This window comes from Nicotiana tabacum, chromosome 3 (assembly GCF_000715075.1).
Source record: "Nicotiana tabacum cultivar K326 chromosome 3, ASM71507v2, whole genome shotgun sequence".
Classification (NCBI taxonomy): domain Eukaryota; kingdom Viridiplantae; phylum Streptophyta; class Magnoliopsida; order Solanales; family Solanaceae; genus Nicotiana; species Nicotiana tabacum.
This window is the reverse complement of record NC_134082.1, coordinates 212,948,737-212,964,390: the sequence shown is the minus strand read 5'-3', so window position 1 is coordinate 212,964,390 and position 15,654 is coordinate 212,948,737. Positions and strand designations below refer to the sequence as shown.

At 33.9% G+C, this 15,654-nt stretch overlaps 2 protein-coding genes across 2 annotated transcripts; one reads left to right on the top strand and one right to left on the bottom strand.

The window, feature by feature from the left end:
* Positions 1–9,579: 9,579 nt before the first annotated feature.
* Positions 9,580–12,018, top strand: LOC107816971 (uncharacterized). The gene is made up of 6 exons (XM_016642722.2): positions 9,580–9,959; positions 10,449–10,534; positions 10,608–10,849; positions 10,966–11,015; positions 11,099–11,173; positions 11,290–12,018. The coding sequence occupies exons 1-6, from the start codon at positions 9,700–9,702 to the stop codon at positions 11,786–11,788; spliced, it is 1,212 nt and encodes a 403-aa protein (XP_016498208.1). The 5' UTR covers positions 9,580–9,699; the 3' UTR covers positions 11,789–12,018.
* Positions 12,019–12,799: 781 nt separating this feature from the next.
* On the bottom strand, positions 12,800–15,264 carry LOC107816973 (glycosyltransferase family 92 protein RCOM_0530710-like). Its single transcript, XM_016642724.2, has 2 exons — positions 14,939–15,264; positions 12,800–14,504 (listed from the first exon to the last, which is right to left on the bottom strand). Exons 1-2 carry the CDS (start codon positions 15,066–15,068, stop codon positions 12,988–12,990), a joined length of 1,647 nt encoding a protein of 548 aa, XP_016498210.2. The 5' UTR covers positions 15,069–15,264; the 3' UTR covers positions 12,800–12,987.
* Positions 15,265–15,654: the final 390 nt, after the last annotated feature.

Genomic DNA, 15,654 nt, shown 5'->3' with positions numbered 1-15,654 from the left:
TTAAATAAAATTATTTACTGATATATTTTATATTTATTAATTTGTTACAAATATTGAATGCTATAGATCTTTTAAAATTGCGTGAATAAGGAATTATGACTTTGAGCGAAAAAGCTGTTGTTTCTTTTTTTTTGTTTCTCATTCGATATTTCGTACTTGCATTGAAGTCCCGACTATATCCAGATTCGTGTCGAGTAGGATCCCATTCGAAAGATAGCGTTTTCTGCCAAGAATTTTTCTATATTATGAGCTCGAACTGGAGACTCTCATAGAGAGAAGAGCAGCCCATCCGTTTTGGTGGTGAAAAGGCTGCTAATCAGAAGTGAAAGAAGGCGCCAAAACTGATTTCGCGGAACTATGGTAAATTGGTAATTAATATTACCAATCATGCCCCATTTTTAACTTATTTTCTTCATGTGGGTAATAATTTTATGGAGAGCAGAATTAGTGCATGTAATTAGTATTCGTTGAGAAAATCTCAAAGATTTCTTTCCAAATCTGCATTTTTCAAAACTGATCACCATTATATATGACTAGTATAAGCACCCGTGCGAAGCGCGGACACAAAGTATGTCAAATTATAATTTGTATTATTTAGGTTATGTGCAAATAACCTTATTATTAAATTTTCACATAAAAATTATAGATAATCATTAGATATTAAGAAAGCAGAGTACATGAAATCATTTTCCAAATATCGTAGTGGATAAGCTATTTTTTTCTTTTTGAATTTGTAAGAACATAATCTCTTGATTTTATTACTTTCATCTTGTTTCGTAATTAATATTAAAGAATACTAAACATGTCACGTTGTGATCTAAACATAATTAAATCGTATTATTTTAATAAAATTGTTACTAAAACTTTGTTTTACATCTCAAGTTAAAATATATCTTATCTTTCTACATTTTTTTCTCTTTTTGTTCTTTGCTTATAGTTATTGTATTACTCATGACTTAATGTTGTCTACTATCATGTGATTTTTTATTAGTTTGACTTAATGTCTTGATAATTTTTCTTATAATAATTATCGATAATTATAATTTTTATTCTTGAAATTTAATGTATTTTTACACTTTACCCTTTTACTCGAGACTCTTTTATCATTTAAGTGTATCAATAATATTATGTTATCTAGCTACTTAATTTATTTATTTAAACTAATTCAAAGTATAAGTATAATTCAAAGTATATATTTAAAGTCTAATATATATAGTATTATCACATTTTCATGTGGTTTTCATTAACTTGTCACTTCATTTAATATCATTATCCAAATATAATATAAATAGATAAGTAAAATTTTGATCTTGAATAAATATTTATTTTGTTTTTAAACTATTTCTCTAAATTCTTAAATTATTTCAATTAGTCAATAATTTTTTTAAGTGTTGCATATTTATTTTATTTATCTCTAATTTATTTTTATTCTTCCATTTTTTTTGTTTTATCTATCAGACTTTAGTTATGTGGCCTTAGCCACAATATGACATTTTTTATTAATCTACTAATATTAAGTTCGGCATTACAATTATTTATTTTAACTTTCTTAAGTGTAGCAACAACATAATCTCTTAATTTTCTTACTTGTATTTCATTCCGCGATCAATATTAAAGAATACTAAATATGTCACGTTGTGATCTATCTTGTTTGAGCATATTAAATCATATTATTTTAATAAAATTGTTACTAAAATTTTGTTTTACATCTCAAGTTCAAATATGTCTTATCCTTCTGCATTTTTTTTTTCTTTTTGTTCTTTGCTTATAGTTATTGTATTACTCATTACTTAATATCGTCTACTGTCATGTGAATTTTTATTAATTTACCAACTGACTTAATGTTTTGCTAATCTTCCTTATAATAATCATCGGTAATTATAATTTTTGTATTGTTGAAATTTAATGTATTTTTACAATTTATCCTCTTACTTGGGACTCTTTTATCATTTATATGTATCAATAATATTATATTATCTAGCTATTTAATTTATTTAGTTAAACTAATTCAAAGTATAAATATAATTCAAAGTGTATATTTAAAGTCTATATATAGTATAATCACAATTTCATGTGGTTTTTCATTAACTTGTCACTTCATTTAATATCATTATCCAAATATAATAATAGATATGTAAATTTTTTATCTTGCATAAATATTTATTTTATTTTAAACTATTGCTCTAAATTCTTAAATTATTTCAATTAGTCAATAATTTTTTTAAGTATTACATATTTATTTTATTTATCTCTAATTTATTTTTATTCTTCAATTTTTGTTTGTTTTATCTATTAGACTTCACTTACGTGGCTTTATCCACAATATGACATTTCTTAGTAATCTACCAACGTAAAATTTAGTATTACGATTATTTATTATAACTTTCGTAAGTCTGATATATAATAGCCTATTATAAAACATGAAAGCTGAAAATGAAAAACAAAACAAACCAAAAAAAAAAAAAAAGAGGGAGATAGAAGATTTACGTTAAATTTAGGATAGAGTTGAACTAATTACTTCCATTAAATAATGTTTTTTTCCAAGTATTAATTGTTAATTTTATCCTAAAAGCCAAATGACTTCTTATTATTTTGCTACTTGATTTAACCACATTATAAACTATCCTCTTATTTTATGTATATAAAAAATATTGATATAGATATGAATATGGCTATGGATATAGATATATAAATATAATTTATTAATTAAAAAAAATTTATTGCAATTTTTATTAGCTTATTCCTAATTTTGTTATGTGTCTTAACTCGGCTTAACCACATTGTAAATTACCATTATCTTATTAAAAATAAAATTTTACAATATAAATATAGATCAATAATTACTCTGCCTATATATATATATATTATTAAATAGGCACCTAAATTAAAGGGATAATATCACAAAGACTAAACCTTGAGTTGGGAAATGTATCATGAACGAAAATCAGTCCAAATTCACTGCTATTCGTTTATCACTTGGACCAAAATTGAAGGGAAAATATTCCTTAAATAGAAATTTTACTATAGAAACATTTCTTGAATAATTTAATTTTGATTTTGTCATAATCTTGTTAATCTATATTAGATTTTGTCATAAAATCTATTTAAATTTTATTTTAAAAGTGCCAAGTTGCTTTTTCTCAATATGCCACTTGGCTTAACCTCATGTTTGACTTAATATAATATAGATTAAATATTACAACATATTCATTATTCGTCTGTTTTATTGAGATCAGTTTCAAATAATAGTATTTACTGTATATAACTAATACACCAAAAAGAATTTGTGGCATTAATTGTTGGAGGATCTATATTTTATGTTGAAATTTTCTTTATGCCATTTTATTGAATTTACTTAGATTATTTCAGAGATTATTCATCTAATCATCTTTGATCTTTTAGGATCAAATTATTTGTTTACTAGACACCTAACCAAAAGTACTTTTGCTTTGCATAGAAAGTCAGCTGACATGACTAAGGTAGTAATTAGGTTCTCTATTACTTTTTATAGGGGCAATTACACAGTTAAAATTTGAAATTAACAGGGGTCCGTAAACTAATTTCTGGTATAATCACACCGTGTGAGAGATGATTTTATGTCTCAATCTCATATAAGAAAGGTTTTTAGCTATTAGAAGACAATAATAATTGCAGCAAAAGCATTTTTGAAAAATGTATATTTTTAGCCGCTCGCAAAAATAATAGCCGATAACATATAGTATATTTTTTATATATACGCATATTATATATACTTTTTGGCTAACGAGTGTAATTAGGTTGGACCGACTGATCAATTTTGTATTTTGGCCAAACTTTTATCGGCAATTTGTTATTTGCAATTGTATTCATAGGAGTGTTCATAAAAATCTAAATAATTTGCACTAAAATAAATGACTTTTAGCAACATTTATTTGTTGGCAATTACACCATTAAAGTCGCCCTAGAAATGTGTTAATGCTTAACAAGCAGAGTTAGTTTTTTCCGTAAAATGTATTATCTACAAAATGAGTGCATCTAATTCATTTATACGTACATCTTCTCTCTTTGTTCTGATGATCGATACTGTCTTTTCTATTTATTTTTCAGATTTTTAGGTTGTTGGCACTGTCTTCCTGATGTATGTGGTTGTTATTGTTCCATTGCCTCTTTCATCTCCTTGTGCCGAGGGTCTTTCGGAAACAGCCTAGCTCTCTACCCCGGAGTAAAGGTAAAGTGAATGTATACACTACCCTTCTCAAACTGCACACGTGAGATATTATTGGGGTGTTGTTGTACATCTTCTCTGTCCAAGAACCAAAGAAGAAAAGATGTTGGCCATTTTGCGCAAAGCTCCCATGCCTAAGTTAGAGTTTGGCAATCAATAACCTTAACGGAAACAACCTCTTATAGAAATACGGTATAAAACTGTGTACGATAGACCCTTGTGATCCGATTCTTCCCCGATCCTATGCAGAACGGGAGCTTAGTGCACCGACCTACCCTTGTTATTACTCCTTGCCCAAAGTCAGAGACTTGAAACAACCGAACACGACATAATGGACCACCAATCGCTGTTCCAAAACCTACTAATCAGCACTCTAAAAGAAGAGATTGCCCATGTGAAAAAGCAGCTTTTAATTTAGCTTTTCTGAAACTAAAAGGAGTATTCATCAAAAGTACGTACTCCTGTTTGGTTCTAGTAGTAGCTTTTTAGCAGCAATAATAATAATGCATATGAGATTGCCCAAATTTTAGCTCAGTGCTTATACTACTTTTTCCACTGTCACATTTTCACAAGTCCTGTTTATGTGTTCAGTTAGAAAGCAACATCATAGCATGGGCACATAAAAAGAGCTGAAAATAGAGAGCTTATGTTAGGAGTCCAGAACTTAATTGTGGTATTTTTGGACATTAATGACATAAATATATATAAAAAAAAGTGATCATTCTATATATAATGCGGTTTTATATCGCGCTATATTTTAACGGTGTTTTAACCGTTAAAGTATAGCGTCGTAAATAACCGCGCGTTAGAAGAGGTCATTATTGGGTTCCAGACTCATGTTAGAAGCAATATACAAGAATAATGTCTATCCCTGATAAACCCTCCAAATGGTGATCTCCCCCCACCAGTGAGTTTCAAGCATATCAGCTGTGAGGTTGTCAAGAGTTAAGTTGCGGAACAAGCTACCCATCAAAGCCAAGGAGTATGCTAGATAGGACCTTAACCTTCTATGTCGACTCCAGGAGCTCAGTGACTGAAATATTTGACTGTAATTTCATATGGAAAGTTTTAAAATTGGAAGCTTTTCATAACCTTTTGGTTATGTCACTGCTGCTGTAAGAATTCAAATTAAACCTTACTATCAATTATAAAGGGCAGCCCGGTGCACTAAGCTCCCGCTATGCGCGGGGTCCGGGGAAGGGCCGGACCACAAGGGTCTATCGTACGCAACCTTACCCTGCATTTCTACAAGAGGTTGTTTCCACGGTTCGAACCCGTGACCTCCTGGTCACATGGCAGAAACTTTACCAGTTACGCCAAGGCTCCGTTTCTCCTCCTCATACTTGAAAAAAGGAGTACTTACTTACTATTGTAATTGTTGTTGTCATTAGGGAAAAGGGCCAAAATTGTACCCCTACTGTTAAAAATTATCCATGTTAATACCCCCCTTCTACTTTCCGGCTAAAATAATACCTGTCGCTTTTAAAGTTAGAGAATTTGTACCTAAATCTAATGGATCTCCTACGTGGCAACCGGGTCCCCCATAATAATGTGCCAACCTGTCAATATATTGCCAACTAGACTTTTCTAACCCGCCCCATTTTATAATAATTCCTCCTAAAAACAATCCCAGTCGAATAAAAATAGGGTTCAGGCTCAAATTCCCCAAATTCTCTTTCTTCTCCTTTGCACGACTATATCCTCTCTCATCTTCATCAATGTCGCAGAGCAGTACTTCTTCTCATAAAAGGTGTCGATGTGGTATTATTGCCAACCATTTCACATCAACCACTCCCTCTAACCCCGGTAGGAAATTTTACAAATGTGCACGCCCTAAGGTAAGGTGTCGATGTGAATTTGTCTAATCTCTATAATCTTTCTAGTTGTTTTGATTTGAAAAAAAATTGAATCTTTTAAATGTTTCTTTGGCAAAATAATTCATGTGGTTATTTCGAATGGGAAGATGAAATATCCATGGATGGTTCCCAGCTTGAAATAAGAGACTTGAAGTCGTCTTTGAATGCCGTTACGATTGAAAGAGACAAGTTGAGAGAAAAATTAATTGACATGGAAGCCATGAACAAATTTGAAGATGCTAAATTCAAAAAATTGGAAGAAATAGTTGTACAACTAATGATGGTGATAATTGGTTCTTGGGCAATGTTTGTTGGATTCTTTGCTGCCTCGATAATGAAGTAGAATTCATTATGGTTCTTCCTAGTTTAGTTGATTGTTTAGTTAATTATCATTGTGTAGTCAATTGACATGTATTGTTTAGTTTGGTAGGGAACTAGTTAACAATGCAACAGTGTAGTCAATTAAGTAGGGTTCTCGTGTAACTATTTTTTGGACTGAATTTTACCTTTTGTTTAGCTGATGTATTATGCGGCTTTTGGACTGAACTAGTCAATTTAATTTTCTGTTTTTTGTGGGATCATATTACCTCAAAGTGTTCGACCAAATTTACAATTGTTTTAACATGACTAAAACTGGTGGTAAGAAATTTAGAAATTTGAGACATGTCCATGACTTAATTCTCATGACCAAAACTCGAAATTTAACACAGTAGCAGGTTAGTAACATTGATATATAACTGTTACCAACATTGATACCAACTGTCATAATAACACCAACAAACAATAAACACTGTTTTAATTACATCAACCACCAAAACGCCAGCAGGTTACTAACATTGACAGCAAACTAATAACACCAATTTTTTTAATTACATCAACCACCATAAAAGAGATGCAACCAGCAAAAAAATGTACTGGCATAGTAGTATTATGTCAACTAGCAAAGGATAACAACAGTACTGTCATAGCAGTAATTACAAGCCTTCTAAACTTCAAATTCACAAAAACTTTCACTACACAAAAAAGTTGTCCACCTATAGTTCAAGTCACATTAGTTTTGTGACTTGCCATTACCCTTTTTTGTAACAGCTTTCTTTCTCACACAAGATGAGTCACCGACAAAACGGATTGTCCTTGTTATAGCCGGTATAGTTCCTTGATGTCTCATAAGCAGTCTTGTCCTTTCTTCAGAGAAATTCCTTGGCCTAATTTTTGGGGTAGAATCTGATTCAAAATCAGGAAACTCAAAATCTGGAGGCACAGTGTTGTTGGGAGGTTTCTTTTGGACTGATGGAGTTGGCATAAACTGAAAGTTTGAGGCTTGTACTGGATGACTTGATTGACTTGCTTGACTGAATAGTGGTGCTGAAAGATCTATGTACTCCTCAGCTGGTATATTTGCAGCAAGTGGTGACATGGGTTGTTCATCATTACTGTCTTGAGTTACTAAACATCTTTGCCTCTTTGCTTGCTTGCCCTTCTTCTTACTTGTCATTGGTTGCTTTCCCTTAGAATTTTATTTAACAAATATGTAACAGTAAATAGGTAAATAGGTTACAAATAGGTCAATAAAATAGACAGTATTGAAAAAAAAGTATTACCTTTGCACAGCCCCTGGCACTGTGTCCAGGCTGACCACATGTGGAACACTTCATTATCCTCCCCTTCCTGGACTGCATCCATTCACCTTGTTTATTGACTGTTTCATTTTTTTCTCTTGTTATTTTGACTTTAGGCCTGCTAGTCATCTTAACAAATTCTCGTTGATCCATTGCATGAGATGCTTCAACCTTCCAGAATTTTTCTCCTCTCACTGGTTGAAGTTTATGTGAATATGCTAGGAGATAGGCCTCTTTGGAGTACCACTAGTGTATTTCAGTCAAAAGATTCACCTTGTTGTATTGCATTGCTTTGATTGCATGAGGACAAGGGATTCCATTAAGGTCCTATGTCTTACATGTGCATCTCTTGGTGACCATATTCATTGTGTGTCTGTCATCATCTTCACTCACTTCATACCCTTCTTGACCATTAGAATGAACATGACACTTGTTTGCAATCTTCAAGTATTGGTTATACAGTTGTATTGTTTGGGGACTGAATTCATTACTCCATGACATCACATCAGATTCATGTTCCCTTAGCAAGTTCATAACCTTTACTCTAATATCCTCAAGTATCTTTATAATTGACTTGAATCTTAATTCCTTGATCCATGAATTAAATGACTCAGTTAGGTTGTTGTCCACTGAGTAGTTCTTGCAAACAGTGCCAGAGTATGCTCTACTCCAACTTTCAGGTGGGTACTTCATCAAATGTTCAATAGCCTCTTTTCCATCTTCATCCACTTGTGTCATATTCTTTAATTGGTCTTTAAAATCTTCCTCATATGTGCTCCATGCAGCCTATCATAAGTACTTCTTATATTCCCTATGTCCCCATTTTTTGAACCAATTTGCCTCTATGTGTCTTACACAATATCTATGGTGTGCTTCAGGAAGAACCAAGTGGACTGAATCAATCAAACTCTTAAAATGGAAAAACAGTAAAGAAATGCATTAGTAACTAAATGTAAAAGTAAACTAAATGCAACAGTTATGAGTTATGAATCAGAACACTAAATGAAAAAAGTAAAATAAATGCAACAGTAGACCAATCTCAAGTTAACTAAAAGCAAACAATTATGAGTTATGAATGAGTAAACTAAATGAAACAATATACCAATGCAACAGTAGACCAACAATGCAACAGTGAAGAGCAACAGTGAGATGCAACAATGCAGCAGTAAACAGTAAACTTAGGAATTGAAGGGCTCATACCTTTTGCATATCTGAAATAAATGTGATCCCTTCTCCCATTTTGAGGTCCAATGAATGTTGTAGCAACCTTAAGAACCAACTCCATGTCACTTTGGTCTCTTTATCAACAACAGCCCAAGCTAAGGGATAAAAGTGCCTCCTGGAGTCTTGAGCAACAACTACTAGCAATTGACCCTTGCATTTTCCTTTCAAAAAAGTTCCATCCAAGCCAATGAATAGTCTCAACCCGCTCTTAAACCCCATTTTCAATGCATGAAAACAGATGTATATTCTTAGGAATCTTCTTTTACCTTTACTAAGTGCATCCTTTGAAATATTAATCACCACATCTGTTCCTGGATTACTAGACCTTAATTCATTAGCATAAGCCTCAAGCTTATTGTACTCATCTGCAAAACTACCCTCCATTTTCTCCAAACAAGGTATTAATAATGCACAGAGCTAATTCTTGCATTATTTTTTCTAATACCTCCTATCAATCGACCCCTAAGATAATATCTATGCGTTTTTGGAGGTGTGCACAATAAATTCGGTATATTGCAACAATCGAGGGACCTAAGTAGATATTTTCCATTTTCAAAGGAGCCAAAAGAAACAGCAATAAGCAATAGCGTCCTTGAAAAATAAATAAAGAAAATAAAAGGAAGAGTGCAGCATACTAAACTGTACCACAACACACCTGATCGGCTCAAATATAGCCGTTACCCAAACGAAATCCAGAAGAATCTCATTCAAAAGAAAAATGACCGTTAAACCCTAGAGCTTTTTCTCATTCTTTCTCGGAACTTCATCACAAGAACAGAGGGAGAGAAAAAATAGGATGGTGAACGAAGATTCAATCAAGAGTCCCCTTAACACAAAAAGCAACCCTACTAAACAACCTGAAGAACCCAAAAATGGAGAAAGAGTTGATTCTTTGTTCAGCCCAAATTTCAGATCAGTGGCTGCTATGGCTGGTTGGGACGAAGAAGCTCTTCTTATTGCCAGTCTTGTTGTTGAAGACACTCCCGATCGCCTTCCTAAACAAAAGAAACGTTCCGATTTGCTGCATTTCAAGACTCCCCCAACAAATTCCAGAAGGTACTTTGCACTATTTATATGTCTTAGACATATCTTTAAATTTTTAAAATAAATTTATATATGTATATAGTGCATAGTATTGGCTGATTTGAATAAAGTAAACATGGTCAGTGAGAATTTACATAGCCAACCTCCTGGGGCGGAACCGGCAAGATCAATCCCATTCGCCAAAAAATTACACTATATACACAAGACCAAAATTATCTTTTATTATATGCGGCAGATGTTGAATGCCCTTGATTTGTCCATGTATTTACTTTTTTATATTTTGAATCCCATTGATAAAAATTCCGCCACTGCTCGACCACAACTTGTTTGGAACTGAGGCAATGTTGTTGTAATTTATATGTATATAGTCCGAGCCTAAATAGTGCAATCACTGCTCATATGTCGGATCCAGATTTGGATCAAACCTTGTCTGATTATATTATTAGTCACTTTTCTTTGATGGGGTATTGGGAAATGTTAAAAATTTGTGATATTTTTCAGGAAAAGAAGGGTTCAGAAGAGGAGCCCTGAGTCCATACCTGTGACTGTTCTTAATCTGGATGAAGAGGATGACACTGCAAAACAAGGTAAATTATGAGTCCCTGATTGAATTAGAGTTATAACTATTGGATAGTTTCCTGATGTTGGTGTTCTCTGTAGAAAGCGAGAAAAAGGAGGCAGAATCAAAATCCATTGAGAATTTAGACAAGAAACGAGCTGAGGCATCAGAAGAACCGAGATGTTCTGCTTCATCTTCTGATAAGAACATAGAATCAAAATCTATTCAGAAAGCAGAGAAGAAAGGAGCTGCAGGATTGCAAGAACAAGGATGTTCTGTTTCAGCCTCTTCTTCATCGGCATTTCCATGCATTGATCGACTTCGTGAAGAGCTTTCTTGCGCTGTAAGAGTCAATCCGTTGTTGAACCTTGATGCGTCTTTTCATTCATCGATAGAGGGGTGTTTTTTTTATTGCATTTTTTATTTCATTTTAGAAATAATTTCCTTGAATTTTTGCAGATTTGTTTGGAGATATGTTTTGAACCTAGTACCACTCCTTGTGGTCACAGGTAGAATCTAAATGACATTCTCATCAAGTTACATTCATTCATGAATTAATTGACTGACTATCTTGTTAATTTTATGTCTCTAGTTTTTGCAAGAAGTGTCTGAGATCTGCTGCTGATAAATGTGGAAAGAAATGTCCCAAGTGCAGGCAGCTTATAAGGTACAACTTAGGATGATATTTTATTTAAATGTAATGAGAGGAGCTTAAAAAGGATTTCAGTTGGTGTTTCAATTGTTTCAAGTATGATATATTCCTGTTAAACTTGATATTTGCAGCAATGGAAGATCTTGCACTGTAAACACAGTACTTTGGAATACAATTCAACTTCTGTTTCCTAAAGAAATAGAAGCAAGAAAAGCAGCTGGAGCTTTGAATAGTAGAGAAGCTCGACGCAAAAGTCCAGTAAGAGCTGCTACAGCTCATTCTAACATCTCTAGCAGCAGAATATCAAGAGTGTTCGCGCTTAACAGTCCAGAATCTGGTCCTAGTAGTCAAGAAAGAAGGAATTCTCGCTCCATGAGAAGACAAAGTGTCCGAGCTGCTGTAATGCCAAGCAGAAACAGAGACATTAATTCGAGGAGGGAGTTACCAAGCCAAGACGAGGATGCTGCATTGGCACTGAGAATGCAGAGAGAGGAGTTCATGGAATCCTTTAGGACTAGGAGTTCTGCTGATGAGCAGTACAGGAGCTCGCTCGCTTTAGCCAGAGCAAATTTGAGGGCCATGGCGTCAAGAGCCATTAACATTCGTGTTAGAGGAGGCCGTGGAACATAAATTTTGTATAATATTTTCCTTTGCACTTGGAACACCTGAAGTAAGCCATTGTTAGTTGTAATTTTTTATCAAGTTCTGATAGTTGAATTTTAGAATTTAACACCTCGTTTGCTCCTATTGATGCTTTTTTGTAAGGATGAGGTTAGTTTTAGTCTTCCTTTGTATCCAAAGACTGTTAAAACTCCATACAATGCTTCTATAAAAAGACTTAAGTCAGATAACAGTAGAAAGTACTATTGCAGTCTAAGCAAGTTTATATCAAAAGTGGGGTGAATCCTGTGACTGTGGGTTGTAGTCTAATGGAATGTTTTGAAAAACATCTCTGTTGCAAGCTTCTTTGTCAGGCCTTGTTTCTTGACATTTTAAAAAGACTAATCTTTATAACAAGCTTATTGACAATATAGTGTTTGTTTGTAGAGGTGGATGTAGCTCACAAGCTACAGACTTTAATATGTGGCTTAGATATATATATGTAAAAGACTATCAAAATCTCAATAAATATTACATTTTAAACCCGTAATTTTTAATCTGCAACGGGTTCAGTGCTAAAAACATATAGATGAATCCATCAATTTAAAATTCTAGATCCGTCTCTGTTTATTTGTGTCTGTGTGTTTTGTATTGTTTTGTTATTCCTTCTCCTTTTTAGATTATGATCATACGAATGATAGCTGTTGTCTACGCCATCATCTTGTTGATGAAGTCAAAGGATCGGCAATTAACCGTTACGTTGATGGTGGCCCAAGGAACCATATATTCTACAACTGTTATTAGCAGAGACATGACAGGAATAAGATAATACTATTATAATCTGGGACATGAAGAATTCTTGTAGCTGAGTAATGTTTTGTTTTTTGGTGTCTCCAGAGAGGAATATGAGAGAATGCTGAATGAATGTATAGAAATGCATATAATATGAGGATATATGTCATCTCATGTTACAGAACACATTCTATTGTTGCTCAATTATTGGCTTCATATCAGAATCACAAAGAAATGCACGTCATAAGATGCTAAAAATGAGTTTGACTTTCACCAGATACAAGTACAGGTACATAGAACATTCGACTTTCATTTTCAAATTATCTTTTGGTTGTGACGTAAATTCATGTACAAAAAGAATATGTCGACTATTTCATGTACAAATAATACAAAAAGAAATTATCACCCCCTGTATTCACTAAGTCGAAAACTTCAGATCATGTCAGTGATTTTTGCCAGGGTAAATTACCAGTGTTTGGGTCTGTGAACATCTCTGCTACTCGATTTCTTAGGCCAGTGTCAATAACTTCACAGAATCGACTAGACCAATCCAGTGGTTCAACAGCTCGTGTCCCTAAACCCGGGGCACGATCTTTGGACTCAATATTTCTGTCTTGTTGCCAATCAGACACATAAGTAGCTACCCTCCTGTAGAATTTCTCCTTGAACACATCCCAAACTTGGTACTTGTAATGGTTAATCACCATCACATTTCTATCCATATTGGCATACTTAAACCCAGACTTCAAATGAAAATGGTGAACTACATTGATTAGTGTTGAATTTAATGCTTCTGGTTTCACTATACTCTTGTGTCTCTCTGGTGCAATCATCCTGCAATTGTAACCCATTGTCACCCCTTGTGTCGGGACATGTTTGAGACTCGACGGTCCAAAATTATGGCATGAGACCCTCAACTCAGCAACATTACTATTAGAATTCTGGGATTGATTTCTCAATATGTCAAGTAATGACAGACCAGTAGGCAAGTGGAAGAACTCGTCCACGTCCATAAAACCAACCCACTCACATACATCCCTTGCTCGTAACGCACAATGAGCAAAACCAGCCTCTTGAGTCTTGATCCAAGGCCAAACATGTCTGGTCACGTTTATATTCTGATCCACTGATAATACCTTAACAACATCTTCAATGTCATCCAAGCTGTTATTATCGTAAATGAACCAACGTTGTACTCCGATTTTGCTATGGTACATGATCCATTCTTGCAAGAAACTGGCCTGGTTCCTTAACATTGTGCACACACACATTTGATGCTGTTTTTGACCTGGCAAGTTGAGCTGAAGACGGCGTTTAGGACTCGCTATGGACTGTAAAGGTTCCTTACCAACCATTCTAACAGAAACCTTAATAGGCTGATCCATGTTACTATCAATAAACCTCTGTGGATTATTCAAAATGCTCAATGGAGTTTCACATCTAACAATTTCTTGAGCAATGGATATGACATCTGAGTGTAACAATAACTTGGGCTTCTTAACATCCCAACCATAAACACACTTGAATTTTGACGGGTCGGATTGTTTTCCGCCCCGGAGATTAAAGCCTTTGACAAAAACTATAGTTGTGTTATCGTGATCAATCATGGCCTCATAGGCCAAAGAATGCCACCGGCGTGTGGGCCCGATTGGGAAAGTATGACCAGTAGGCTTGACGGAAAGTGACGTCAGCATGCCACGTGGCTTAATCAGAGGACAGCGGATTATTTGTTGGCTCAAAAATTCATCATTTTCAACTGAGTGTGGAGATTGAGAAGAATTATTAGGAGTGAGGTAGAGACAGTCGATGTCATGTTTGGTAAATAAGGGAGTTAAAGGAGGGTATTTTAGGAAAACAAGCGTCTCATCTGGGAATTCAACGGTTTCTATAATTGAAAATTCCGGTGAAACACCGGAGATCGCTGTCTTCGCCGCCAGCCGCCATGGATAGAACCCTGTAGTTCGAAAATGGAAAGGTACTAATTATCTAACTTTGATACTATAATCAAATTACCATATTTAGAAAGGTTAATCAATCATCATATTTCAAAACTATTAACCGCTACTATCATAAGAACTAGGTCAAAAAACATACAATTAACAAATAATCAAAATATAGAAACTGAATTTAGGAAAAGAATAGGCAACAAAATACAGGGGCAGATGCAGCATAAACTCAATGGTTACGTGGAATATCACTTAAATTGCAACCAATATTATGTTCTGAAACTATAATTAAGTGCAACTGGTACAGTGACCAAAACATAAAGTTGAACTCGTCAAGTTTAAATTTCGAGAAAAAACTAGGAAAAAGAGCAGTTATTTGAGAATGAAATTAACATAACAGTAGTTTAAAGCACTTGAATTAAATGAGAATTAGCAGTAATACCTCGAAAAAGAAGACGAACAGAGGAAAAAGTGAATCCAGCGAAGCAGACAAGAAGAAGAATACACCAGAACAAAAATCTCCTAGGAATTTGAATGGCTGCCAAAACTGTACGTTTCTTACGATGTTTCATATTAAAGACAAGAATCTGAGGCAAACTCACTATTTTAATGATTCAAAATACTCTGTTTTTGAACAGAGATGACGATGATCCTATGATCATCAGCTTCTTCTTCTTTTTCTGGGAATTTTTGTTTTCTGTGTAGATTCTCTGGCAGCATAATAATAAGTAGCAGACTTTATACTTGGTCAAAAATGTCAAATTTGTTAATTTTCTTTTGCCAAATAAGAAACAAGTTAGTATAAGGTCTCCCACTTTCTTCCAACTTCTTTCTTTTTTTGCTTTATTTTATTTCAACATTGAAAATTCAAATTGCCACGCTAGTTGTTTCTTTCACTGTCTTGTATCAAATTCCATTTTCGTGGGATTTTTTGTGTAATAAAAAATATTGATAATTGAGACACATATGGTGCAGCGGATGGGGCTGCTCCTCCCTTAATCAGAGGTATCGGATTTGAGCCCTGAGTATGAAAAAGTCTTTGGTAGGGAATATCCCCGAATGGGCCTTACTATCGATATATAATCAGGTTTCAATACGAGTATTGCACGCCGAGTGAAAAACCAAAAAAAGAAAAAGAAAAAAAGACTTACCAAATTA